At 38.9% G+C, this 25,901-nt stretch overlaps 1 protein-coding gene across 2 annotated transcripts in view; it reads right to left on the reverse strand.

Moving 5' to 3' along the window:
* Positions 1-1,265: 1,265 nt before the first annotated feature.
* LOC145470435 (uncharacterized) overlaps positions 1,266-25,901 on the reverse strand; it is a 25,859-nt gene continuing 1,223 nt past the window's right edge. Inside the window, exons 2-27 of one of the 2 annotated variants that reach the window (XM_081454241.1) lie at positions 25,690-25,897; positions 25,453-25,562; positions 25,166-25,271; positions 24,406-24,544; positions 20,916-21,117; positions 18,900-19,020; positions 18,650-18,753; positions 17,280-17,385; positions 16,531-16,637; positions 15,318-15,455; positions 14,573-14,704; positions 14,387-14,472; positions 13,942-13,973; positions 13,653-13,706; positions 13,390-13,484; positions 9,124-9,199; positions 8,521-8,567; positions 6,101-6,186; positions 5,866-5,942; positions 5,566-5,709; positions 5,343-5,384; positions 5,040-5,132; positions 4,703-4,786; positions 4,503-4,611; positions 4,098-4,196; positions 1,266-3,609 (exon numbers count right to left, since the gene is read on the reverse strand). In XM_081454241.1, the coding sequence (XP_081310367.1) occupies positions 3,441-3,609; positions 4,098-4,196; positions 4,503-4,611; positions 4,703-4,786; positions 5,040-5,132; positions 5,343-5,384; positions 5,566-5,709; positions 5,866-5,942; positions 6,101-6,186; positions 8,521-8,567; positions 9,124-9,199; positions 13,390-13,484; positions 13,653-13,706; positions 13,942-13,973; positions 14,387-14,472; positions 14,573-14,704; positions 15,318-15,455; positions 16,531-16,637; positions 17,280-17,385; positions 18,650-18,753; positions 18,900-19,020; positions 20,916-21,117; positions 24,406-24,544; positions 25,166-25,271; positions 25,453-25,562; positions 25,690-25,897 (2,766 nt within the window). In that variant the 3' untranslated portion in view covers positions 1,266-3,440. Of the gene's footprint in view, positions 3,610-4,097; positions 4,197-4,502; positions 4,612-4,702; positions 4,787-5,039; positions 5,133-5,342; positions 5,385-5,565; positions 5,943-6,100; positions 6,187-8,520; positions 8,568-9,123; positions 9,200-13,389; positions 13,485-13,652; positions 13,707-13,941; positions 13,974-14,386; positions 14,473-14,572; positions 14,705-15,317; positions 15,456-16,530; positions 16,638-17,279; positions 17,386-18,649; positions 18,754-18,899; positions 19,021-20,915; positions 21,118-24,405; positions 24,545-25,165; positions 25,272-25,452; positions 25,563-25,689 lie in introns of both variants that reach the window. The other variant, XM_081454240.1, reaches the window with a different exon arrangement.

Raw genomic sequence — 25,901 nt, forward strand, 5'->3', positions numbered from 1 at the left:
AAAGAAACGCTCTCATTCAATTTCTGTTGTCAGGCTTGATTTCCGGTGATCTCTCGAGCACGCGAGTCAGGTCTACAAGTGCGCACGGGATCCTTTCTTGAACAGTCGGGGCAGTGAGCAAACCTCTTCCGTTTTAAGTGGCCTTACGGGGCCTAATGAAGTTCAAGCAACGTCCACATTACTCTCCCTTAGGAGTTAAATTCAAATCCTTCCGACGAGCATCCCCTGCCTTTTCATATGTGAGTCCCCCACGGGTTTCCAAATGTGTAACGGGAAGTGACCCAATGAAGGAGAGAAGGAGTGATGGAGTGAAATCGTTCCATCACAACAACTTGGAAAATAATAAATATTTTCCAAGTTAAGGGAAAGCGCACATTTTCATCTACAGAATCATGCCCAGTGAATTCATTAAAATAAGAGATTATTGAGTGACTTTACTTTGAGAGACAAATGATGCTGAAGCATCGCAAGTACCTCCAATCTTGATAGCACTAGCCAGTGACTAGATTTTCCGGATTTCTCCACTTTGAATAAAATATAAAAGGCAGTCGACCGTAAGAGTGCCTAACTGTCATCACCTGAAGAATATGGGCGCTTGAAGAACATTCGTTTCGTTCGGCTGTTTGAGATTTTGCGACGTAAAGCAAAAGTAAGATATGTCATACGTACCTTGTCAGTTCTTTCTGTTTGTCTTTAAATATAAATAAGTCCAAGGATATTGAAATAATCCCGCCATGTTGTTTCGTGTTTTTCAGTGTTTACTACACAACCACTAAAGAAACCGCATAATGTCTTTATTGCGGGCGTTCGTTATCTCCTGTGAAAACCTGGGTGGGGTGAGAGGGTTAAAATAAAAACAAGACATAACTAGTAGTAATCAAAGATTAGAGCAGTACGTTTACGCCCGTACTTTGCATGTTTGGTCTACTTTGGTGGCGTTCGAATGGCTCAATAGGAAACTGAGCTTGATCGAATGACAGATAACGATCTACACGTGAAGTTGAACTGGCGATGAAAAAATTAAAGCCTGCGGTAAAGGTGTTTTTAATTAATTAATTAAGTATTAACCTGTACTGGACGAAATATTTTCCAGGAAAGGCATTTAAACTGTTGGCGATACTTAGAATTCAATTTACAAAAAGCCCATTTCTTGAGAAAATAAAGGTTTGACCAGCGACCCTGCAAGACAGCACGTTCCCAAATGTTTTTAAATTTTGTGTTTGTATCTCTTAAACATTGCTCGAATTTACATCTTGTCTTCGCAAATGAAAAAGGTGAATTAACCATTCTGACCACAAAACAAGGCCTTTTGGCGAGTTACACAACACGCAAAGTTTGCTTTTTGACAACCAGTTATGGCCACAACGAATTTGCGCTACAAATCGGAAAATTTATTTTCTGACCACAGATGTGAGGGTCATCATGGACATTTGCCGAGCTACACGGAAAATTTGTTTTCTTACCACAAGCTCGTGGCCATTTGCCGTCGCCGAGCTGGTTACTTGTTGTCGAAGGCTAGCGGGTCAAGACACATTCAACTTTGCAGAAATCATGCACACTTCGAATTTATAAAATAACTGAGCTACTGCGCGCGCTCTCATTGGTCAATAGGTGTGTTCAGATGAAGGTATGTAAACACGGTTGTGACGTTTTAGATTCGCGCGTATTTTTGAGAACTGTTTTATAAAAGCAATAGAGCTCTGTTTCCATGTTTACATAGCCTCATCTAAACACTCGGGGGCTGGGAGAATTCTCGAAAGTTATGCAAACCCGAGACTACGTCTCGGGTTTGCACAACTATCTCGAATTCTCCCAATCCCCCTCGTGGTGCAAATCGGCGAACAAATCCGTGAGAAAAATTCTCGATACAAACTGGATTAGGATTGCGTTACACTACGTTAATGCAATAATAATAATGATAGGTGAAATTCGGTATCGTTAAAATAAATGATTATTAGACTACAGTCTGATTTTCGCGGTATCGAATAAAAGAAGTAGAAAATATTATTGTTGCAAGCGCGCGCGGTGTTCGGACGAAAGCTGTGAATCTTGGGGCGAGTAGACGGGGCGTTTGAGGATCATGGGCCGTGATTTTGCCGGTAAGACTGTTGTTATGCTCATTTGAGGCTTAGCGTCAAGAGACCGTCGTCTTGTTAACTAATAACATTTGTCATGACTTTGATTTCGTTACTCATGCTCATTGAGGATCTCTCCTTTTTCTAATTGTTACAAAACCTTCCATTTTTTTTTCTTTACAAAAATTGTCAAACATTTCTGGAAGTTGCACTATAAAAACCATGACAACACGAAGCCTCGATTAGATGATGACGGAATACTACGTGCTGAAAGTGAGACTGACGAGCATGAAACGTTGATAAAATAAAGCAAACAACACTGCCTAACATTCCAATACATTTATTTTTGTCTCGTTAGTTTATTTTCACTAGACATATGAAGTTACTGTCAATTTTATAAATAAATACCTAAATTATGTTCATCTTTAATAGATACCGTCTTTTTCTAAGTATTCCCTGAATATTTTTTTTAAATACAGCCTATTTACATTTATAACAGATAAAATGTAGTCGACGAGTTAAATTACTTGCAAGTTAATAAATTAAACGAACGACTGAGTATGCGATAGAAAACGAGATGTTGAGTATGTCATATAATAAATAGCAACGATAAATAATATGCTGTTTAAGGATAGTGGAGTCTGAAGATTGTTAAGAAATAAGATTTACAACCTGAATATGAGAGTATGAAATCGTATAAAATGAACATTGGAAGAAGACTTCGTCAGACGTTTTCTTTTCAACAGAAGACCACTACAATGGCCCTCAATTCAGTCCATTTAACTGGGCTGAGTTTGTGACTGCAAAGGGATCGAAGTCGTGAAACATACTACAGTTAAATATAACTTGTGATTAGGTGTTCCTTCTTTCCCAGCGAAAAGAACTGATCACAGGAAAACTTAAATACGCCCCCTGTTTCACCACAGCTAAAGCAAACGTAAGACTTGCAAGTTGTGTAAAGACATCAATTCCTCATTTAAATAAAACACTTGATATTTACGGCCAACATGTCGCTTGCACGCGCTTGGCAGTAAAGATCGCTTAATCGGTTGGCAGTTTTGTGACAGTGAAACTTACATTACAAAAGAAACCCGGATGTTAAATAATCTTGGGATAAAACGAACAAACACTGTTCACCAGGCCATTTACTTAGTATACATCAAGCATTGCAACCTAATACCACGAACCATATGTCTGGCGACGAGAGCGCTCGTTACACAGCAAAATAAAAGTTTTTAGTTTGGGCTTTGCGTTATGTATGACAAAAGTGAGTACGGAGAAAGCGTAACAAGAATAACATGGCGTACGAAAGTGTTGACAGTAAGTTTATCTTCATCGTTTCTTTTTCAGTTTTTGAGTGTTTCGTCATGTCATGCAAATGGCCTGGTTTCCAATTTCCTCCTGTGCAGACGTTTCTGTTTGACCACCGCTGACCACTCTTACTGACTGTGTTCGAGATGTCGCTGACCAGCAGTTTCTGCTGATCAGTTTACACAGTACTCCACTTGAACCTGCTCCGCAATCACAAAAAAATCTGGAAATAATTAAACGAGACGTTGGTCAGACATTTTTGCCATGTACACGAAAGAAAAAAGTGTCATTCAAACTACACCATACAGTGTCTATAAAGGCGTGACACTAATTTTGTCACAGGTCCTTAGGCCGGATACCCAGAGAGTCCTGGATACATATCCGTCAGTTTGCTGAAAGACCCTGACCTTTCGTTAATGGCCCAGGCACGTTATAAGCACTCCATTTTAAGCCCTCTTTCCAATTTCCCTAAAACTGACTTCATGAAAAAAAGTCAGAAACAATATATAGGTATGTCTCCCATAAAATAAAGCATGTGTACTCTTGATATCAAGGATAAGAGTTTAACACAAAGTGGCATCTGAGTGCATAGTGCATATCCAAACTATCAAGGTCATTGTTAATTTTTAATCTCTCTTGGTAATGTCCAGTCTAAACCATCCCTGTTCTGTTCTGTTTTTTTTACTTGTAATATTTATGATGTCACCTTACCTGTCACGCCTTACAAACTTCACTTCGTGCCCTTCGTGACAACCTGTCACACAACTCACACAGATGGCGTAACCCTCGGATGTACCACAAGTGGTGCACCTGTGTATACAGAGAATAGATAGCGAAACTGGCTTGGAAAAGGTGTCATTTCTTAACAACCTTCACACATAAACAGCTAACTTTTCTAATAACCACATCAATACATGGCCGAGCAAACAGGAAGATTGCATGACTTATTCAGGACAGACAGAGAGACAGACAGACAGACAGACAGACGGACAGACAAACTGACTGACAGACGGACTGAATGACTGACGGACGGACAGCCGGGCAGGCAGACTGACTGACACAAATCTATGGTACAAGTACCCCTCAGTACAATAAAGGAACATGCAGGCTACGCACCTGTAGAAATCGTGCATGGGATAACATGTGTTACCAGACACCTGGAACAGACAGCGGCAAGACTCGATTGCTTTCTCCACTTCACGTCTGTTTCCGTGCACTTTGTTATCTGACAGAGAATAGGGAAATAATACATTAATTTGAAAAACAACGACGAACTGAACGGGTAGAGAACAGGAGGCTAGTCAAATGCCACTTACTGCTAAGCTGAGGTTCAACACCAGTAGCCAGACAAATGCCGTCAAACCGGTTGTTGAAGACTTCGTTTTCCTCCAAAACTCCGCCTAAACAAAAGAATTGCAAAAGAAACAATCTTAAATATTGCCTCGTGAACTGACATAGCTCTATAAATCGATGTGAATAGATCGGAAGTCATGATCAATATCGCACGAAATTTTCGTTTGTTTCAGTAGTAAAAGGCAATTTACCAAAAATGTTCAGAAAAGTCATTTCAAGTTTGATTGTGTGATAGGGTCAGATTCTTTGGGAGAGGGCTAATGCGATATAAATTAAATTAGTAAAGGAGGGGTGACTCACCAGCACTATTTGTTATCTCTATTCCCGCGGCACCGCCATCGAATATGCGATTGCTTTTCAACACTGGAAAACTGGCTGTGCTAATAAGCACGCCTGTTAATGAGAAAAGAGAAAAGAAGTTAGTAAACAATATTTCTGAGGGAGCTAGGTATTTCAAAAGAATGATCTCTCGAAGATGACTTGTCTTGGCATCGGAGCCTAGCTTAGAGTTGTGGCTGGGCAGGAATCACTCATGTCTATCACAAACTACAAGAACAAATCAACAAAACAGTACGATTTATTATATGAAGGAGAGATGTTTACCTGTCAATGCATTCCGAAAAATGTCATTGTTCTCCAGAACACCTAAAAAATATAAAGTGAGAAGGTTGCAATGTATGCGCTTGGAAACGTAAGAGTCCCTGCAAGTAATATGATCAACTGTCAATGCGGGTGTGTATGTACCCAACACACCGTAATCCTATACTGAAAAAGTTCTTTCGATCTAATTTCTCACACCTTCTGGTATGCGTTTTCTAGTACCCACCCTTTCCATAATTGAACACGCACACTCCGCCTTCTCGCCCGTCGTGAATTTTGTTCCTCCGGAGAACTGGGTTACTCTCGGTCTTGATCCAGACCCCTGCCATCGCGTTGTCGAAAATCTCGTTTTCTTCTAGCAGACCAAGACCTAAGTTAGGAAAAAAAACACGCGGCTTAACAGGGGCACCGAGCTTTATAGATTGAACACCCGATTGCTTTGAACAACAAGAGGAAATAAGAGAAAAGCATTCAACACAACGTCGATGAAGGAACAAAACAAAGTGAAGCAAAGCAATGAAATAACCTCCATTGTAGACCAAAACGCCGCCATTTTGTCCTCCCCAGATTTTGTTTCTCCTGATGCACGGATTACTTCCAGACCTGGAACAAACGACGGCGTACAATTGTATGATGATAAACGACTAGTTTCTTATTAAAATATAAATGTGAAGTAAACTAAGCAGGTCATAAGAATAACACAACTGATCACCAAGGGATTTATTGACTACTTTGTATAGACAACTTTTGATGTAAGTGACCTTATTTGTATCCCAGAGTACTTGTGATTGAAGATTTCGTTTTCTTCGAGGATTCCACAGCCTCCATCATAGAAATAAACGCCAACCTGATATAGATAGAAAGCAAAACACTTGAAATCACAAGTTCTCAAACTGTTTCAAATTCGCTTGAGATCTCCTGTCGTTCGAGACTCAAAGGAGTTTTACGGTTACAGAGGGAAATAAAATCCACCGATAGGAGATCTCGGGCTATCTACCAGCTTTGTTGAGTGAATTTTTCCATCCATCCGCTCTCCTCAACTTCAACCTCATCTTCTGCAGAGAAGGGAGTCCCGGAAATTGTAGCAGAACTTTCCACTTTTAGTTTACTGGAAAATTTCGTAATAGAAATGAACGCTAAATATGGACGACATTTCGACGGTTCGCTGGTTATTTTCTTGAGTTCAGGTGAATTTGCTACAAAGCAATTTTTCAGGTTGGTATGTAAATATTTCGCAAGAAATACTGAGTACTTCTCAGCTTAAGCTAATTTGGCTTGCTTAGGTATTAGACAGGGCTACGTTTAATTAAGAAGGAAGGCGTTTGTATCATAGAGGCAGTATTTCGAGACGTAAATCCCTTAAAAAATCGCCATTGTTAATTGAAATGTTGAGGACGAAGAGGAAAAAGTAACGGTCATGATAGTTTCGTATCAAAAGAGAATGTTAACTATTAATAAAAAAGTCGTTTACGTTACTGAGTTGGCTGTCACCAAATTTATCACTTTAACTATACATACATTACCAACTTGAGTTTGGAAAGTATATATGTACAATAGTTTAATCATTTTAGAATATAAAACCGACAGAGAACCACAGAAAACCGCCTTCATTTTTAACTCTCAACGAGAAAAATTCAACTCCTGTTGATTAACAAATGTTTTGACCGTCTAGAGAACATTAATAAACTCGATATTTTAACGTTTAGTTTAACGATCATTTTCGCTCACGAACTAAAACCGTTATTTACGTTATACACTTATCTCAAATTTTAAGTTTTGCCTACGTCAGCTTCGTTTAAGAACTCAAAAATTCATTAGTTTAGTATAATATAAACAGGTTTAGATTAAGTATGAGTAAGGTGCAGTGTTTTAGTGTTTACAACATTTACCAACGACTTTAATAGTTATGATTAAACATGTCAAACCGGTTTAACTCGATTTATGTTTGTGCTTTAACCTCAAGTGCAGTTGTTCGTCCCCAGTCCTAATCAGTGCGTCTCTTTTCTGAAAGAAAAAACGGTTTTGCGTTATCCCTAAACTAGACATCGAACGATAGTCTTGCCATCTAGTAACGGATCAACCCCTGCATTTATTCCTGCTGTGAATGAAAAATGATCTTTAAATAGTATTGCTTTTCATCGGGTCGTCACAGGGTCAGACCTGTTCCTACCATCAAGAAATCGTTTTCACGTTTAGAAAAAAGATGAAGTGAACGAAGGAAGCTTGAGCAATAGTCAATACATTACCAGTTTAAGAGTATACTAAAAGTTTACATAGAAGAACCCTACAATTCACATTAATTCTATCAGATTACAAAACGATGCAGTGACATGTTGTCTGTCGTCATTTTAGGTGCTTGCTCAGTGTTAGGGGTTTAATGTGCTAACTTGTTAATTTATAACAGTTAAAACCGGTTTCAGTTTAAGTGTTTCTTAGCCGGGAAAACTACTCATGTAAAGACTGATATTAATGGCTTTCCACTTGCTAAATTTAACATAAAATAATAAGTATGCCGTGACTTTAGTTATAGCGAGACTCTACCGAAGAAAAAATTATCAAGTTAGTTTTGAAGACAAATATCATCATTATTCTTTAAATCTAGAATCAAATCTAGCATAATTTATTTTGCATACACTTAACATAAATCTAATTCTATTCAGAGTAGTCAGATTATAAGTTACAGGTACAAACACAACTGTAGTAATACCAAGAGGCAGGTCGTGTAGTTCAGGCGATTCAAGAAATGATCACTAAAATGCACATCTGATATCTCCTAGTAGTGTCAATTCATTGTTGTTTTGTTTACTTTTACCCGCAGAAAAATCAACTCAGCTCACTTTCTCTGAAAAGGCAATCGGTAGACACGAGAGTTGGGAAAACAAACACGATGCTTATCTGTCTACTTTCCTGATGTAACACCAAGTTCTCATAACTTACACTAAAAGAAATGTGCGGTAATAAACAAAGAGAATTCAAATGGCGAGCTAAGCACTGAAATTGTCTCCGAGATCCAATCAGTTGTAGACTGCAGCTAGCCTGTGCACGAAGCGTCAACCGAAAAGATGAGGGAAGAAACTCAAGGCCAGGTTACTCGCAGTCTAATTAAACCTAATGCCGTTTTACTTTCTTGGGGAATGGACGCCATAAAAAAAGTGAAGGAGCTATCGTTGATGAGTTGTACCTGTTTTCCGCTGTGTATTCTGTTGTTTCTTAATGTAGGAGTACTTCCTGTTCACAGAAGAATGCAGAAAAGATTTAGTTAACAACAGCAACCGGTTGAAAAGCCTGTCCCTTAACAACATTTGTGCAGAGGTGCGAAGTCAACACAATACGACATGGCACGATGGAAGATTTTCATAGCGACGTTTCTCCTGGGAAACGAAAGTTTGAGGAGCCATAAAAATAACTAATACATTACTTAAAAAAGATTATGATGATGGCAGAAATAAAAGCAAACACTCTGGGCAAGTACCTTATTGTAATTTGTACTTTGTCACATTGTTAGAACTTCTAGTGTAACAGTTTTCAATTAAGTTCCAATTCTCAAATTGTAACATTTGGGAAGCATGCCCCATTGATTCTGCCACTCCAAGGTACCAGTCACCACCCCCCCCCCCCCCCACAACCTCTTGAAAAATCCAGTATCCGCCCCTGACGTTAAAACTTTGTTGGAATTGCCGTTGAGAAAAATGTCGGTTATTGACACCGGTTTTAGTTTTCAGAAAGTCTTCGTACGCGTGTGCATCCACGGTATTTTGACCGGGATCATCCGGTAGAGTTTTACCTGTCGTTATCCATACACCAGCCAGTGTGTTGTTGTTAATTTCGTTGTCCTCTATGAGCCCCATGCCCTCCTCGTGCTGAGGAAGAGAAGTGCAACATGAGAAGAAAAAGAAATGGAGTCATTAAAAAAAATCGCAAGGTGCACACACTGTGAAGACTTATTGATCACCGCAGTTACACACACACACAACTTAAGCAGATGCGAAATTAAAGCCTGAAAAAATTCAGGCTTAAACGATCGTAAACGGGATTAGAATCCCACTGAGATGATCTATCATGTCTTCATATCTCTCTCCGCAGTTCAAATATATGTTCTTTCATATATTCACTTGTATTCTTCACCATCTACGGGTATATTATAAACTCACAAAGTGACCAGTTCCCAGTTGGCTTGATAGCTCAGTTGGTAGAGCACTGCACTGGTATCGCAGAGGTCATGAGTTCGAATCCCGTTCAAGCCTGAATTTTTTTCTGGCTTTAATTTCACAATTACTTAAGTTCTCTGCATAACCGCGATGATTAATCAGGCTGTCTTTATATCTTTCTCCGCAGTTCAAATAATGATCTTTCATATATTCAATTGTGTACACACGCAGATTGGCTGAAAATTTTGCTTTTGAGGTGACTCCCTAGAGTAATTACAAACACCCTCCCTATGGAGCGCGAGTTAGAAAAGGAAACTTAGTCAATTTCTCTTAAAGTTTTCCCCGTAGAGATTTACCAGTATGGGTACTGTTAAAATAAGGCTCATGTGTCGGTAGTCAATTTTTGGATTAAGGCCGTTACCAAGGCAACATCTCATCTAATGACAGGCAGATATAATCCTCAGTTTGACCTAAACTCCTTAATATTTATACTTTTCTTCGGTGAAATTTTTTCATACTTCGCCACATCTGATATTGCCTGACATTTTGAACTAGTAAAAAGTCAAGGTTGTTCAGACGGTTTTTCAATATTCTGTAATTTGTCATTATTCTAAATATATTAGATTAGCTCTGACAGATTGTAACCAAAATGGGGTATTTTATAGGAATTGTATGTGGTTAAAACTGAGCCAAATCAAAAAAAAATTCACCGAAGGAAACACGAGAAAATAAGCATTTATTTGGTCACATTGACGTCACAAAAATCAGAAAACCACGCGTGGCGTAACGCGTGGTTATTCATTTAGGAGCGCGCTCATGTGACGCCGTGTATCGCGTGCGAGAAAGCAAGAGTAAATTAGAGCTCTTTTACCGGTTATTTATAGAGCTTTTTTGTCATATTTTTTTGGCCTTAGGCCTAAACACATGTTTGAACGGAGTTTGAAACTATTCAGGAGCACCCAACGACCGTTTTCTCTCGAATGCTTTTAAACGCTGTTTTAAGCTATCTGGAGTACTTTTAAAGCTCTGTAGGTTAATTTTAGGTTGCGCTAAAAAAATCTTATCTGTTCGGTTATTCTAGGAGAACTTGAGTATTCTCGAGTTTACTAGGGCTTTTTTGTCCATTTCCCGAAAACATTAGATCTTATCGCCTTTCCAAAAATGATAGCTGACCTTTTTTCGGTACCCAAAACGACATTTTTAACAATCCGAAAACAACAGACATTAAATTTCTCATATCACGAAAGTTCGAGGTGACAATTCTCTTAAGAAAATCAGAGGGGATTAAAGGCCTTCCGAACGTTATACAGGGCCCCCGTTGATACCAGTCCTGCGACTGAAGGGGTCACCCTGTTTAAATATTGATTATTATTATTATTATTATTATTATTATTATTATTATTATTATTATTATTATTATTAACAGATAATTCACCGAAACGATCCGTTGGGTGCCCCTGACTATTGCCACTTATACCGAAGTGATTTAAGGTGATTCCATAGTAAAAGAACCCGCCATAGATTTCCGATGAAAGTTGGTATGCTGTTGTTACAGGACAAGGAGATATTAAAAACGTAGTAAAAAGAGGGGGTCACCGTGCTTGTTTTCACGCCACAATACTGACAAATACGGTTATTTAGGTGGTTTTTGGTAATCTACGTGCAACAAATAAGCTCGATTATTTTTCAATGAAGCGCGTTATATCACACAGAGTTTGACTTCTTTTGATTGTTTATTTATCTACGTCCCAGAAAATATGTCTTCAAATACCCTGCACTTTTTTATCCTTTAAAGGAAACATAATTTGGACTGTTGGGCATTTCATTTGCCAAAAGAGTAGCCATAGATTTCTGCTAATTTTTTTCTCAGTTATTGAGGATATTGTTCTCATTGAAATTAAGAAATACAAAGTGGGGGTCCCCGTGCTCGTTTAAGAGAAAAGGAACATTTATTTCGCTATCGAGCTTAGTTTGAGGGAAATCTCTTACGTTTTGTACGCGTGCAGCGCGTGCGCTAATGTGCGCGCGCTAATGACGCGAAAATCGTGCGCAGTAGGGATGCGCAATGCAATACTGAGGAATCACCTCAAGGTTACAGTATACCTTCAGGGGTGTCTCGCGCGCAAGCGATGTAGCGCGTGCAGTTTAAGCTGTAGATACCTAAACCCCTATATCAAATTAAAGCTTATGGAGCTGGCTATCAAACTATACCAAGAATTTTTAAAGAAAATGAATTGTCGAATTTTTCACGACCACTAAATGCGAGTGCCCGAAACACCTTTCGAAAGCTACAAGTCAAAGCGAATTTCGTTTTTCGCTAATTTAATTTTTTCCTTGGTTTCAGGGCCCAAAGCGCTTAAAAGACGTGTCTGCGTTTTGGCATATTCAATTGCAGTAAAAAGTTACAGAACATTTTCGAAATAGGATTAAAAAAATGTGGAGTGATCGTACAAAAATCGCTCTCGAAGAAAAAGTGTTTCGAAATTAACAATTCCCAGACATGCTTTTGTAGTTTATATGTTAAACTAGCCACTGTCCAAATTTAAGAGCAATTGAACAAATTCCCTTTGAGTTATAACTCTTTAAGGTGTCTGCTTCAAGTGAAAAAATTTATTCGAGAAAACAGCGCTAAGAAAAATTTTCTGCTTCGCAAACAAACTCCGCCCACAAACGCCTTCAACTGGGTTCTCAGATAACTAAGCCAATCAGTGCAGGGAAAGTTTACTACCGTTAACCTCCTGGTGAAATTTACGCGCGAATCTCTAAAAAACTGTTGTGTTTCGCAATGCGCTCAAGGAACCGAAGGTAGAGAGATAATTTTTCTGTAGCTCGTATGTCTTGAAGCTGGTCTGGCAAAATGGGAAGACTAAAAAGGATACGAACGCTAGAGTGGCTGAGCGAAGGAAACAAACAAAAGAAAGCGCGGAGAGCAACTGTGTGTGGGCAACTGTGTGTGGGCAACTGTGCATGGATAATATTTCAACTGGTCTCAATGAGTCCGACAATTCGTCGATATCGGACTCATCAGAAGAGTCTCTGTCAGCATCCCTGTTATTGCTGTCAAGTTCCGAAATTTTTACAGAACCTTTCTTTTCTGTTACCACGAATATTTGCCCGCCTTAGACGATAACTATAGCTTCATCCGCGTGGCGAACTTTCGCTTCTTCACTCATTGATGTATTTTCATTCGTTCTTCGCTGTTTTCGCTTTTTCGAACTGGTCCATGGTTTAAACGTGGTCTATGTTTACTTATAGCTTAATAGAGACACGCCTAATACCAAAAATGCTGGGTAGTCAGAACAACAATGCTGATCAACTGAGTAGTCAATTCGCGACATCCATATAGGTAATTCCCGCGAAAATCGTCTCGGTTGATTGCATACGCGCCATAGGGCTGTCAATCAAGAGGTAAACTTTTACTTCCGGTGAAAACGTAAAACCGCCATTTCTCCGCAAATATTTAGCCTTTTTCAAATTTTTTTTTTCGGAAATTAGAGATTATTCTTCAACCACTATTTTAACCCAAAAATCCAAATTTGAAGAAAATTGCCGACCCGAAGGTATACTGTAACCTTAACGCCTTTCATGTGTTGGAGTGATTTCGTTTCTTCTTAGGGTTACTTGCGTCATTTTTGAACGCGCGATTAATACTGACGTTTGGCAGACAATGGTAGTGCGCGCTATTGAGTCTCAGAAAAACTGTAGTAAGCCACCTTAAATTTGAAAAAAACAACAAAGAGTTATGGCACATCAATGCTATGGTCATTAAGAACAAATTCAGTTACTTCTTCTACAGGTACGCCAACGACTTGGAATAGCCCTTCCTAGGTCGCTGCCTTGCATGTCAGTCAATTTAAACAAACAAGTCAAACTAGTTTGGAGAACATGCAATTCATCATTACCACGTATATTCCGCCATGGAGTCCGCTGTGTATTCTGTTGCATCGAACAATGGGATTACTTTTCGTCCTGATCTGAATTCCAGCAAGTGCATTGTCTAAAACAAAACAATGAAATAAAGACTTTTGCACACATTTCACCTGGAAATCGATTTCAATACCTGCTATTTACGTTGTAAAAATGTACATCCATACCGAGATTGTGAATTTCAAGTACTGCTTACCCAAAGCAAACAAACGAATAGAATAAACCTATACATACTTACCGTGAATGTTGTTCCCTTCGATCAATCCTTTTCCCTCGCCAAATACGTAAACTCCTACAAGGAAAATCAACATACTGGTAACAATGAAGTCGCTAACATGTAATTGGATAACTGACCATAGCGCGAAAATGATGAACCTATTTTTAAAATAAAGTTTCCTTCTAGTTCATTAGTTGTGGCCTAATATGGAGTTTAGCCAATCACCCCACTTGGTCTGCGTGGACTGTGGCTCGTACACATTGGTTAGTAAGTCAATCACCAGACAAGTACGTATAGAAAGTACCCTTACCTCCTTGCTGTCCGTCGTATATCTCGTTGTTTCTAAAACGCAAGCAAAAGCCATGGTGAAAACTTGACGGCAACGCACAGGCAATACTTGGAAATAGCCTTACAGTCGACATACAGAACCCAAATACAACTGGCATCTAAAACTGTCAAACTCTTGTTGGATAAACCGGCCAAAAACAAAACTGTGCATTTTGCACCAAACATTTTCACTGTTGTGCAAATCTTTAATGTAACTCGCCACACCAAAACCTTGCAACGCAGAAATATACAGTACATGTAGGCTCTAGATCTTGTAGCAACAAAACGGGTATTGTATACTTGATAACGTTGCCTTCAACTCGTAAATATTTCAGCAAAATTGCGAGACAAGTCATCACGAGCATCTTCAAGTGTACCATTCCCTTCGGAGTACATAATGCACAACAAGAACTTGTTTATTTTCTCACTTTATGGTAGGATTGCTCTGTGATGTTATCCAAACACCAGCATATGTATTGGAATAAATCTGATTCTCTAGGAATTCACCTCTTGCCTGTGAAATAAAGCAAACCAATGCAGAGTTGCTGAGAGGGTTAGTTTTTCAAGTGGCAAGACATCAGTAGGACATTGCAAAAAGGTAACTATGCACTTACATCGTCATGGCAATAAATGCCGCCTGTCATACCATGGTGTACCTTGCAGCCCACCACTGTTGGATTGGCGTGAGAACGAATCTCAAAACCAGCAATGCGATTATTGTACACGTCATTTCCTTCATAATAACCCTGCAAGAATGCAAACAAACAATTAATACCCTTTGGTTGCGCATTTGTCGCATAGATTGTCTTGGCCACTTAATTTTCTATGGCATGGAATAAAATAGTTACACAATGCCTTCTTGTGGTATACTAACCTCTTACTACCCGAGCGCGAGGGCCGCACTGGGGAATATTGGCCCGAGGTAGTGGCAGTACGAGCGCAGCGAGGTCCGTACAAAAACGACCGAGGGCCAATATTCCCCAGTACGGCTCGAGCTAGCTAGGTTAGTAAGTAGTTTATTATATGCCCATGCTTGTTTTGAATTTGCCGGCTTTCAAAAACAAAAAATACACAGCTTATGACCGTTTCCAGGGAAACGGTCCGTATGGCAAAATCCCGACCAAGAAAGAACCAATCAGAACGCTCGGATTTACCTCAAGACTACCTTGCCATATAATAACATGGAATATCCCGCAAGACACTTGTATTTTCTTGGTATACACGTTTGTATTTATACCGAGGAAACTGCAAGTGACTCGACTAATTGGGTGCTAAGTTAGTAAAGGCATTTGGTAAAATCTACAGTAGCTATTATATGGTGGATTGTCATGTTCTTTTAGTAAAGAAGTATTCACTCACCAGTCCATAATCAAAAATAAAGAAGCCAACATCTCTACCATGATGCACTTTATTTCTCCTCATGATAGGACTAGCATGATTCCGCACCCAGACACCTGCTAACTTGATGTTTGTAATCTCGCAGTCTTCATATGTTCCCTATGAAATAAGTTACCACAGAAAAAAAAATAGTTTACATGTATTCCTAATGTTTTAAACAAAAGGGTTTCATGATGCAATAGAAACAAGGAAGATGTTTTCTACACACCGAATGCAAATATGGCGGATCACTCGGTCTTCGGACTAGCTGCATGAAAGCAAGGCTAGTTAAGCCTTTGTGTGTGTGTGTGTGTGTTTTTTTTTTTTTTTTGACAATGCATCCCCAGAAAAGTTTTGCTTTGTGGTCGACGTGGTCTGCTCAGTTTCGCCATGCCTACGAGTTGTTGTGTTTCTGAATGCCACGAGAAAGGTTAGAAATCTTCCACCGTTCGCCTCTAAGGGAAAAAAGTGGATCCATGCAATTCGTTGAAACAAAGGAAGGGAGCTCGTAATCACTGCAGAAACTGAAGTTTGTTTGCTACATTTCAGGTTGGAAGATCTTAGAAAATTGTTTATGAGCTTATGTGGTGTCTAGTGGTGTTCTAACACAATTTCCATGGCCAGTACCTTCCCCAAGGTAAAGAAAGCATCAGACATCCTCTGCTTCAAAAGAAGAAGTTGTTTACGTCCGCGTACACTCACACTGAGTCGCACGAAACAAATCTGAACAAATATCACGGTGGAATCACCCAGCGAATGAACTTCAACTGCCCCGTCGTTGAAATCAGTGAAAGCATTGATCCAAATGACAACGACTTGAAGGTAAATGTGACCAGTAACAAATTTTCTTAGATCTTCCAGCATGAAATGTAGCGAGCAAACTATTACAGTTCCCTCGGCGACGATTAGTTCCTTTCCTTATTCTGTTTTCCCCTCAGAGGCGAACAGCGCAACTGAAAAAACTTTCTCTCCCGTGAAAGATTTCACTCCCTTCTGGTGTCATTCAGCAAAATCTCGTAGGCAGGGCGAATTACAACAGACCAGATCGACGACAAAGCAAAATTTTTCTGTGGAAGTATTGTCAAAACAACTTGCCGAGGCCTCACTAACCTCTCTTTCATGCAACTTGTCCAGGGTGCCGACCAAGTGGTCTGCCATATTTGCAAGGAGCATTCTGTTGTTATTTATTTGTTACCTGAGAGCCATCTGTGATGAAAACACCAACATTTTCTGAGTCAGAAATGAGAGAGTTGGACAAAGTAGGTCTTGCTCCCCTGCCATGTACATAGACTGTTGCACCAGCTACAGAAAAAAAAAAGTTTGCGAATCCAATTTTGTTTTAAAATTCTCCTTACTGATTTTCATTCACATTTGTAATGATAGTTAAGAGAATTTGGTGGTACACCAAGATACACTTCATTATTAGTAATAACTAAAATTACATTGCCTATAATCCTTGTGCATAGGCCTGGTGGCCTCATGGTTAGTGCACTCAACTCTGGATTGAGTGATCTGGGCCCTGGCCAGGGAAATTGTGTTGTGTTCTTAGGCAAGACACTTTACTCAAGATCACAATGCCCCCATCCACCCAGGTGTATAACTGGGTAATGGTGAGGTTAATACTGGGGGCAACCTTGCGATGGACTAGCATCCCATCCAGGGGGAGTAGAAATATTTCTAGTCACTTCATGCTACAGAAACCGGGATAAGCTCTGGCCTGATGGGCCACTTGGCTCATATGCAGACTTTACCAACCTTTATTGCTGCTCCTACATGTACTGTATACAGTATAATATGTGGTCAAGAGAGACCGTGCATTTTGAGGGAAATTCCCACTTGTTAAGTGGAGTGTATGCTGAACCACTTATATACTTCCTTCAAGTGCTGTAGCTACATGTAGTAAACCTTCAATTGAGAAAATAAAACCTAGTCAAAAAATCTTACCATTAGCTAGGCTGGTGAGCTTGCAGTTATAGATTGTAGGAGAGCAGTCATCCACAACTTCTATACAGCCTGATCGCACCACCTGAGACTCACTGCCAGGACAGTTCTACAAACAAGACAACATGTAGATCAGTAAGAAGCAAAAACAACAATATTATTGCATGTCCACTTAAACATGTATGCACTGAAACCCTGGAATTCATGGAATGAAAGCCTTCATTACTTAGATGGAGGTCCCTGGTATACACCCTGTTATCAGGAAATTTTGGTCATCTTCCCACCAACCCATTACACAAATCCCTATTATTTCCCCACTCTGATACTTTGTTAAATCAGGAACATATCCATGGAAATCATGTGAAAAGCATGCAAAAAGAGTGTGAAAAGAAGGAACAATGCGCATAATCAATGTTGAAAATAATGTGTACTGCACCAGTGATTTGCATGCACTTGTTTTGAAATTTTAATGCTAGATTACAGTCAAACTTGCAATAGTACAGGAATCCATATTGGTTTTTTCTCCCAGTCGTCAGGCTGGGTAAGTATGCCAGATGACATTATAATTTGCCTGCCAAATTTTACTTGCCCGTTCAACAGGGAAGAATGGCAACACAACAGCATGCAAATGGCATATTATTTTCACACGGCTGGTCTCCCAGTACATCATGTCCATAGTTGCGGCTATCAGTGGACACAGAAAATCCACGTACAAATGAAAACCAAGGCCTCTTCAACTGCACTCTTCCTGCTTGTATTAGGCTTGTTTTTCCTTAAAACACCATATCCTGATCAAAACAGCTGATGCGAACGCATCAGGCTTTTAGTCAGATGGGTGTCCCTGGAGGCGTCCTGTGGACGGCCACTTTCTATAGAAAACTGTTTCATTTTTCAGATGTTGCCTTATAAATCACTCATTTGAGCAGGCTCAATAGCACATTTTGGATGGCTACTTTTCAAATTCTAGCTAAAAGCCTAGATCACACCATGTGTTTTTGCGAACGCAGATGCAATATTTAGAACATCTGCAGTTGACAAAATTGAGTCTGCGATGACTTCACTCATGGAGAATACAACATCATCCAAGATTGTGGACCAAACTGATGATTTCATTGCAAAAGAAAGTAGCAAATCTGTCTCTGTTTTCTAAGGGTTCCATATACAGCTGTAGATGACAAGTGGTCAGAATGCAAGGAACTCACAAGAAAATTTAAGAAATACTTTTTTCCTTTTAGAGTCGAACTAAACTAGACGTACAGTGAACAAGTTTTAGTGTTGTTTTGGTTGTCTCTATGATTTTTCAGTCATCACAGCATATTCACAGCAGCACATTTGATTTTTTAAAACAAACAGTGTAAAAGAGCAGTGCCTACCTTTAGAGTCAGATGTCCCAAGAAGGAGCACACTGAACCAGGATTGAAAGTAACAACTGTTGAAGAGTCGTACTGAATGACAACTGCATCAGCTTCATTCTTAGCTGTCAATCAAAGCAATACTTGTAAGCAAGTTATTTCTATATAATAACATTATTGACACCAACCTTAAAACTTTTGACTTCTGATTAAATATAATAAAAAAATAAATGTTTCATAATAGTATTTATTCAGTTTTCTCCAAATATACCTGCTCCAATAATTGTGACAGGTTTGCTGATTGACAGCTGCTCATCATACACACCACTGTGCACTACAATAACACCATCATCTTGTATGGCATCCAAAGCGTTGTTAATTGATTCATGATACTATTTATAGAGAGAGTATAAACAAAGAATGTGATAAATATACAGAGAGAGCGACAGTGGCACAGGTGTTGAAAACATGGATACCCTACTCGCTCAGTTTAGTTTCCCCTCAGGCTCCACCATCCTTTCAGACACCATTCTCCAAGCTCATCGATTGTTGATGAGTTTAATGTTAGTCACATGTTTTTATTCTGGATCTGCACCACAATGTCAGTGGCAGATCCACAGGGAGGGAGTGGCCACTGATCACAATCTGGATTCACCAATATTAATAGAAGTGGCAAAGTAATACAGCTTGTGGATGTAAAGGGCATGCTACTCTCCCTTAATGGACATGCAATTACCTATAGACCATTGTGCAGTTGTCGGTTCAGTTAGGCCTGACCTTTGAATGGCAGCAAGTTTAGGTGACCTTGTTTCGATAAAGGCCTCACTGCTTTTGTTGTGTAAATCAAGTTGTTCTTGTGCTAACTAGTTAACATTTAAATGACAAAAGCAGAGAGGTCTGTATCCAAGCAAGGTCACCTGCAGCCTCACTTACATTCATAGGCAAGGCAACTTTAGAAGCACACAACCGTAAAATGGCCTATTCAGGGCTTCTGGTAGGTCGCAGAAAAAAAGTCAAATTTCATGGGATTTTCAGGGACAAATTCGGGGAAAAAATCGGCCGATTTCGTGGGGAATTTCGCAGGAATTTTCGAGGCCAATTTCGCTGAAAAATGATTGTTAAAAAACTGCTGATTTTGTGGGAGTTTTCTAAGCAAATTTCTCTGGAAGGCAACTGGTTTTGTGCTGATTTAAGAAACATTTTTTATGAAACTAGAAGCTCTTAGATCATTTACTCAGGCTTCATACCGCAACATGAAATCGTATTTTACAAGTAAGCTTATTGAACACACAAAAAAAACACAAATAAGAGAATCAGGATAATAAAACCACAAGAGTTACGCTTAGATATTTACTATTCAAGTTGCTTCGTTGAATATCATCTTTATCCAATTGCATGTTGTTTGCCTCATCTTCAAAGTTCTGTTTACATCGATTCTTGATTTTTCCCAACATCTGAGGCAAACAGTAGAGAGACACTAAAAACCTACTACACAAAGGAAATATGGTATGTTTGATTCTTGTCAGTCTTGGTTTTTTGATTCTCGTTCTTCGTTTGGACTTTCATACTTGCCAAGAAATGATTAATGAAGGTTGTGGTTTGCTCTATGTTTGGCCATGAAGTTGCTTTTAACAGAGGACACCATTTTCTCTTTTAAGAACAACACGCCCTAGAAATGCACCAATGACAAAGCTTTTCACATCATGGCTGCTGCCCAGTTTTTTGTAACACTAATCTAAGAGCGCCTGGTAATTTTGGAATGTTGTTTACTTGACGAAGTTGTAAGGTAATTTAGCAAGTTTACAGCAAGTAAACAGCTCCAACAGCCAGGATAACTTTCAAACATGTTGTGCCAACAAGTGTTTGGTAAGATTTCTAGCAAATGTGAATTTTGCAGGATTTTGTGGATTTACTTGAAATTTGCGGCTCCATGACCACGCGAAATATCAGAAGCCCTGCCTATTACGTATTAATATGCGATTGAGACTGAGATTGAGCATCACCAAAAGAATTATCATTAGGTCAAAGTTTTTACAGTCTGCTGAAATAAAGAATTAAGATTTGAATGCATATAATAAAATAACAAATAATATAATAATATTATAATTATTCTTGGATTTCAGCTTCTGCATGACATTTCCCCAATCGTCTCACTAATTTTGTTACATGCACTGTACCTAAATAATTCTTGTGTATTATGTTGAAACATTTACATGTACAGTGTATAATGTTACTGAGTAAGTTGAGCTATAATTATAATGTACTTAAGGTATTGATCCAAACTTACATTTATCTTTCTCCCTGTACACTGGCCAGGATTTAACTTGCTTTGTTTTGCTATAGCAGGATGAACATGATGTGCATGATACAGTGCACTAAGACATTTCTTCCAGCACAAGTCATTCTCCGGTTCTTCTTCAATATAAACTCCTTCAGATGTCTTTATTAAGGGCTTCTTCAAGTCAAATACTTGACTATAAAGTGATCGCCTGTTTATGCATAGCACAAAAAATATGAGAATTGGCATCCTGAAATTACTTCATGTACATGTACGTACAGATCGCCTAAGGGCCACAGCAAATTGCAGCACCAATAACTCAGTGTAAAATTGTTTTACATGTACATGTGATTTAACCTGATCCAATGACACCTGGAGCTTTTTGTCAAAAAAGATATATTTTGGACATTTTAAGGCTAGATATGAGCCAAATTAGCTCCAATCTAATCAAAACGGCATTTGCAACACGACAACATGCCTTTCTTTCCACTAGCATCACATTTATGACATTTTTGCTTGGGCATGCGCAGAAATCAAAATTTCGAGGAGATTTTTGGATGAGAAAGACTGACCTACATGTAAGGCTTTTTTTTAGAAAAAAATTTTGCCTTTCCTTCTCCTCCTTTTCTTATCTTTTTGCAGCAGTGATTGACCTGCTACTGGGCTTACTTCCAGTTCAAGAATTCCTGAGAAAGCATCATCAAGATGGGCAATTCTTGACACAGAGTAGCCAAGTGTAGTGGAGGAAAATTTTGCTCTGAGTTTTTCACCCCAATTTCTGAGCATTTTTTTTTTTTTTCATATTTCACACTCAATTGACCCAATCGCTCTGATCTGGGTATCATAATGTTGGAAAGATCTTTTCCTCCAGCAGAACTTGAGTATAGGAGAAACCAAATTTAGTCAAAAGTGATGACATGAGAAGTGTAACAAAGGTTAACGCTCATCACAGCTGGTTACGGCTGGCACAGGCATCAATGGGTTAAGCATGATACAGCGAGTAAACTTTTACACACACTTGAATTACAGGTGAATTGCATGTACATCGTCATGTATTTTGATGAAGGATATGATGAAACCTAATATATCATTGAATGTACCTTAAAACTTGACTAGGTTAATGATATAAACCACTTTACTAGTGCTTCCTATATGATAATGTTAGCAGTCTCAGCCTGCACAGACTAGATGGCAATCTTATAACAGCCCAGCGGAGTTTTTGGTCATGAATACTCCCTAAGACACATTGCTACTTGTATCAAAGACGTTCTAAAGGTTGACACATTCTAACTGGTTTGGAACACTTTGCAGACCTTTTTGTGGAACTCACCGAATGCTTCAACTGAAGAAATAAAAAATAATTCTTTTTGGAAAATGCAGATAAGATAGCCAGGGATTTGGCATAAAAAACGTATTTAGAGAAAAACTGTTGGGATAACACGAGAAAAGCTTGTAAATCACGAGCCATTAGGCAAGTGATTTACAAGCTTTTCGAGTGTTCTCCCAACATCCCAAGTGGTTTATTGCACCAGTAAACCCATAGAAAGAGTGGTCTATCGCTTTTATGAAATAAGCATGGAAAAAGTCTGTCAATGAGAGGAAATTTATTGCACTTTCGTGATCAATCAGTTAAGTTGCTTATTCTCATCAAATTCATGAGATGACACGACCAGCCAATCACAGCAACCAAAAGAATGAATTAAAGCACAGACCCTGCATCGGACACAAAATTCACAGAGCATAGCGATGAAAACATTTCAAGCTAAGACAGGTTTAAGAAAGGAAAGGAAAAGTTTATCGGTGAACAGCAAAAAGTATATTAACTAACTCAAAAGTATTCTGACGGGGAAATGCAGGGATTTGTAGGTGAAATTGGTCATCACCAGAGTGAAAGGCTGTACGAAAATGTGCAAGTAGTCCAAACTTCATGTACTTGGCGACGTGATTCAATGCAGTATTTAATGAAAACTTTCCAAAGTTTTGTGAATGGAATAAAGGTTAGTTACAGAAATGCTGCTTCCGAAATATATTCAGAATTTATTTACTTAATATGCTGAAGGCTGTGAAGTCCATGTTTCTCTGTATTTTGCTAAATGAAAACTATTGCTTGAAAGCTAAGCTTATGGAAACCAAATTCAATCATTTATCGTGTTATGCGTGTATGCATTGAGTTTAAGCAAGTACCCTAAGCAAGTAGATGGATGTAGTATGAGGAACCCATTGTCTCCCACCCTAGCCAACATCTTTATGTGTAAACTAGAGGAAGACGTCGTAACACCACACAATTTGCCATTCTATGACTGGTACGTAGATTATTGTTTTACCAAAAGGAAGACAATTGCTCCCAACAATCTACTTGAGTAGTTAAACATGCAGCTACCATCCAAACATCAAGTTCATCGTGGAAGAAAACCCTGGTCACTTCCTGGACACCTCTTTCAACCATCAAGAGGAAAACTTCACCACCAGAGTCTACCAAAACCAGGTAAACTACAAGTACATTGGAAATCGGTCATCCCAGAAAGGTGGAAGCGCAACACTATTCTAGGTGCCGTATATCGAGCAAAACGAATAGCCATCAAAGCAGGATACCCCACGAAATTGGTAAATGAAGTTATCCGTGATTATGAAAACCCAAAAAGTGACGAAACAATAATTCCTGTCCACTGGTTCGATGAAAGACCTAAACTAGGAATCCGTCTCCCTTTCTGCAGAACAAATGAAGTAGAAAGTAGGAAACTTAACACGTACACCAAATGCATTCAGGTTCAACTTCTTTATCATGTGGAAAACACACAAGATGGAATCAATCTTCAAGTTAAAAGACAAAAACACACACCCATCACACATCATTTACAAAGGTAAGTGTACTTGTGGACAATCATACATCGGCGAAACAGCACGCAACCTCGAGGTTCATGTTAATGAACATTCAGATGTTAATAAGCAGTCGGAACCAGCAAAGCACATCAGAAAACACCCTTACCACAAGTTCTCGTGGGAAGTTTTAACCACTGCCCATTCATGGTTAAAAAGGGGAATCAAAGCAGCATTCTACATTGCACGCTTCCCTCCAGAACTAAACAAACAAGTGCAATCACTGGACCTCACCTTTTTCCCCACGGGAACAGGTATTACATAAGTGGCATTACCTGAACTATGAGAACACTGAGCGTATGCATATTATTTCACTCTGATGATGATCAAACAGATCAAAAATGTTTAGACTCATAATTTCAACAGCTCTTTACCTTAAAGTTTTATGTATCTTTTTTAATAGAACATAGGCTTGGCAACTCTATTGACCAATCAGAATGTGCGTAGTATCTCAGTTATTTCATAAAATATTATAGCATCCTGAAGAGTACATTTTACTGCTTCTCCCGGCCCTTCTGACCCAATCCATGTGTTTCTGTTTAAACAACATGACTACACACAAGCAACCAAATTTATCTAGGACCATGAATGTAAGATGAAAATTAATCCATTCACTACAAACCATAAGCATCCATCCTGACATATTGTGTTGAGTCTGGTGCACGTCTGTGACATTCTACAAAGCTCTTTTTCTTGAAGGTAAGAACATATGAGAAGTAAAACTTCGTCTGGGACAGCTCTGATATAACAGTTGAAATTACCTGTGAATTGAAATTGATATAGTATGCAGATCTGAAAAATATCGTTATGTAGCTACAGTAGCATGGGTGAATGATAATTAATTTCAAATTAAATCCACATGTTGAAGATTTATTTATAGATTGCTCTTAACATGTTAAATGTGACAATTGTTGCAAAAAGGAACAATTAGTTTTACGCTTATTCTGTCAGTGTCAAGACACTATTATTTTACCGTTTAACAGTAGTGCAATCCTCTAAATTAAATGCAAGTCCAGTCCAGCAAAACCATTTACAAAAATTATTATTAGGTAAGTGCATAAATTAACCCTTAGCACGCCAATGCATTGATTCACCGCGGAAAAAGTAAAACTTTGACCCTACACTATAAATAAATAATTCTAATTCTAAGGAAAGAATATGAAGGAAGGACAGCCACGTTAATATTTCCAACCGTGTAATATAGGAGCCTTCCACCGCAATTGAATACAATTCTTTCGTGACAATAATTATTGAGTCAGGAGGCACGTGGAGACTGGCTTAACAAAAAGACTCTTAACAAAGACATCGGTAACAAAAAGAAACGGCTTATTTCAGAAACTCATCGATAAAATATTTTTTACACGTAGCAATACGATACGTACCTCCTTGACTGTGCGAGCTTGTAAGGTTATAAGATCGTTTACGACCAAGGTTCCTAGTTGTACTGAGTTTCTTGTCTTGCTTTCTTGTCAAACGCGACAGTGCGGACTGAAATAGATCGAACGAAGAGTGCATTTTAAAAATATTCTTCAATTCGTCAGCTTTGATCCCATGATATGAAATAAAAGAGAATCTGGAATACTCTGACGCCATCCGGTCCTTGTAGACAAAGGTGCAAAAGATGCTAAACTGAAAACAAGAAAAAAAATATTGAAATCGATCGACTCACATCTAAACACATGTCAAATTTTCTCTCGACCTCCTTGATTTCTAATCCACAATCTTTTTCCTTCATCGATGAGTCTCCAGTGTTGCACTTTCTCCACGGCTTGTCTCTCTCTGCAAAACAAAACAAAAGAACAGGGGTTGAAGCCTTGTTAAAATCTGCCGTTACAAACGCTTGCTATAAAGCAAACATTGCCGTTGCTGAACGCCGGCCGATCTCGCGGAAGAAATACGCTCTCACTCAAGTTGCATCTTCGTGTATTTGAGGAACTCGTTTTCGCTTTCCGGTAATATTCTGTGCAAAGCCTTGGCCTTCTCGAGGTAGACATCACTTGAGGTTTTTCTTGAAGACACCCGAACACAGCTGTTTGCTTTGTCTTGAAAACGGGATTGTTTTCATGTGGAGGAAATGACGAACCTTCTTTCATCTCTCTTAACCAATCATATCTCTGG

The sequence above is a fragment of the Orbicella franksi genome, chromosome 15 (assembly GCF_964199315.1).
Source record: "Orbicella franksi chromosome 15, jaOrbFran1.1, whole genome shotgun sequence".
In the NCBI taxonomy this organism is placed as follows: domain Eukaryota; kingdom Metazoa; phylum Cnidaria; class Anthozoa; order Scleractinia; family Merulinidae; genus Orbicella; species Orbicella franksi.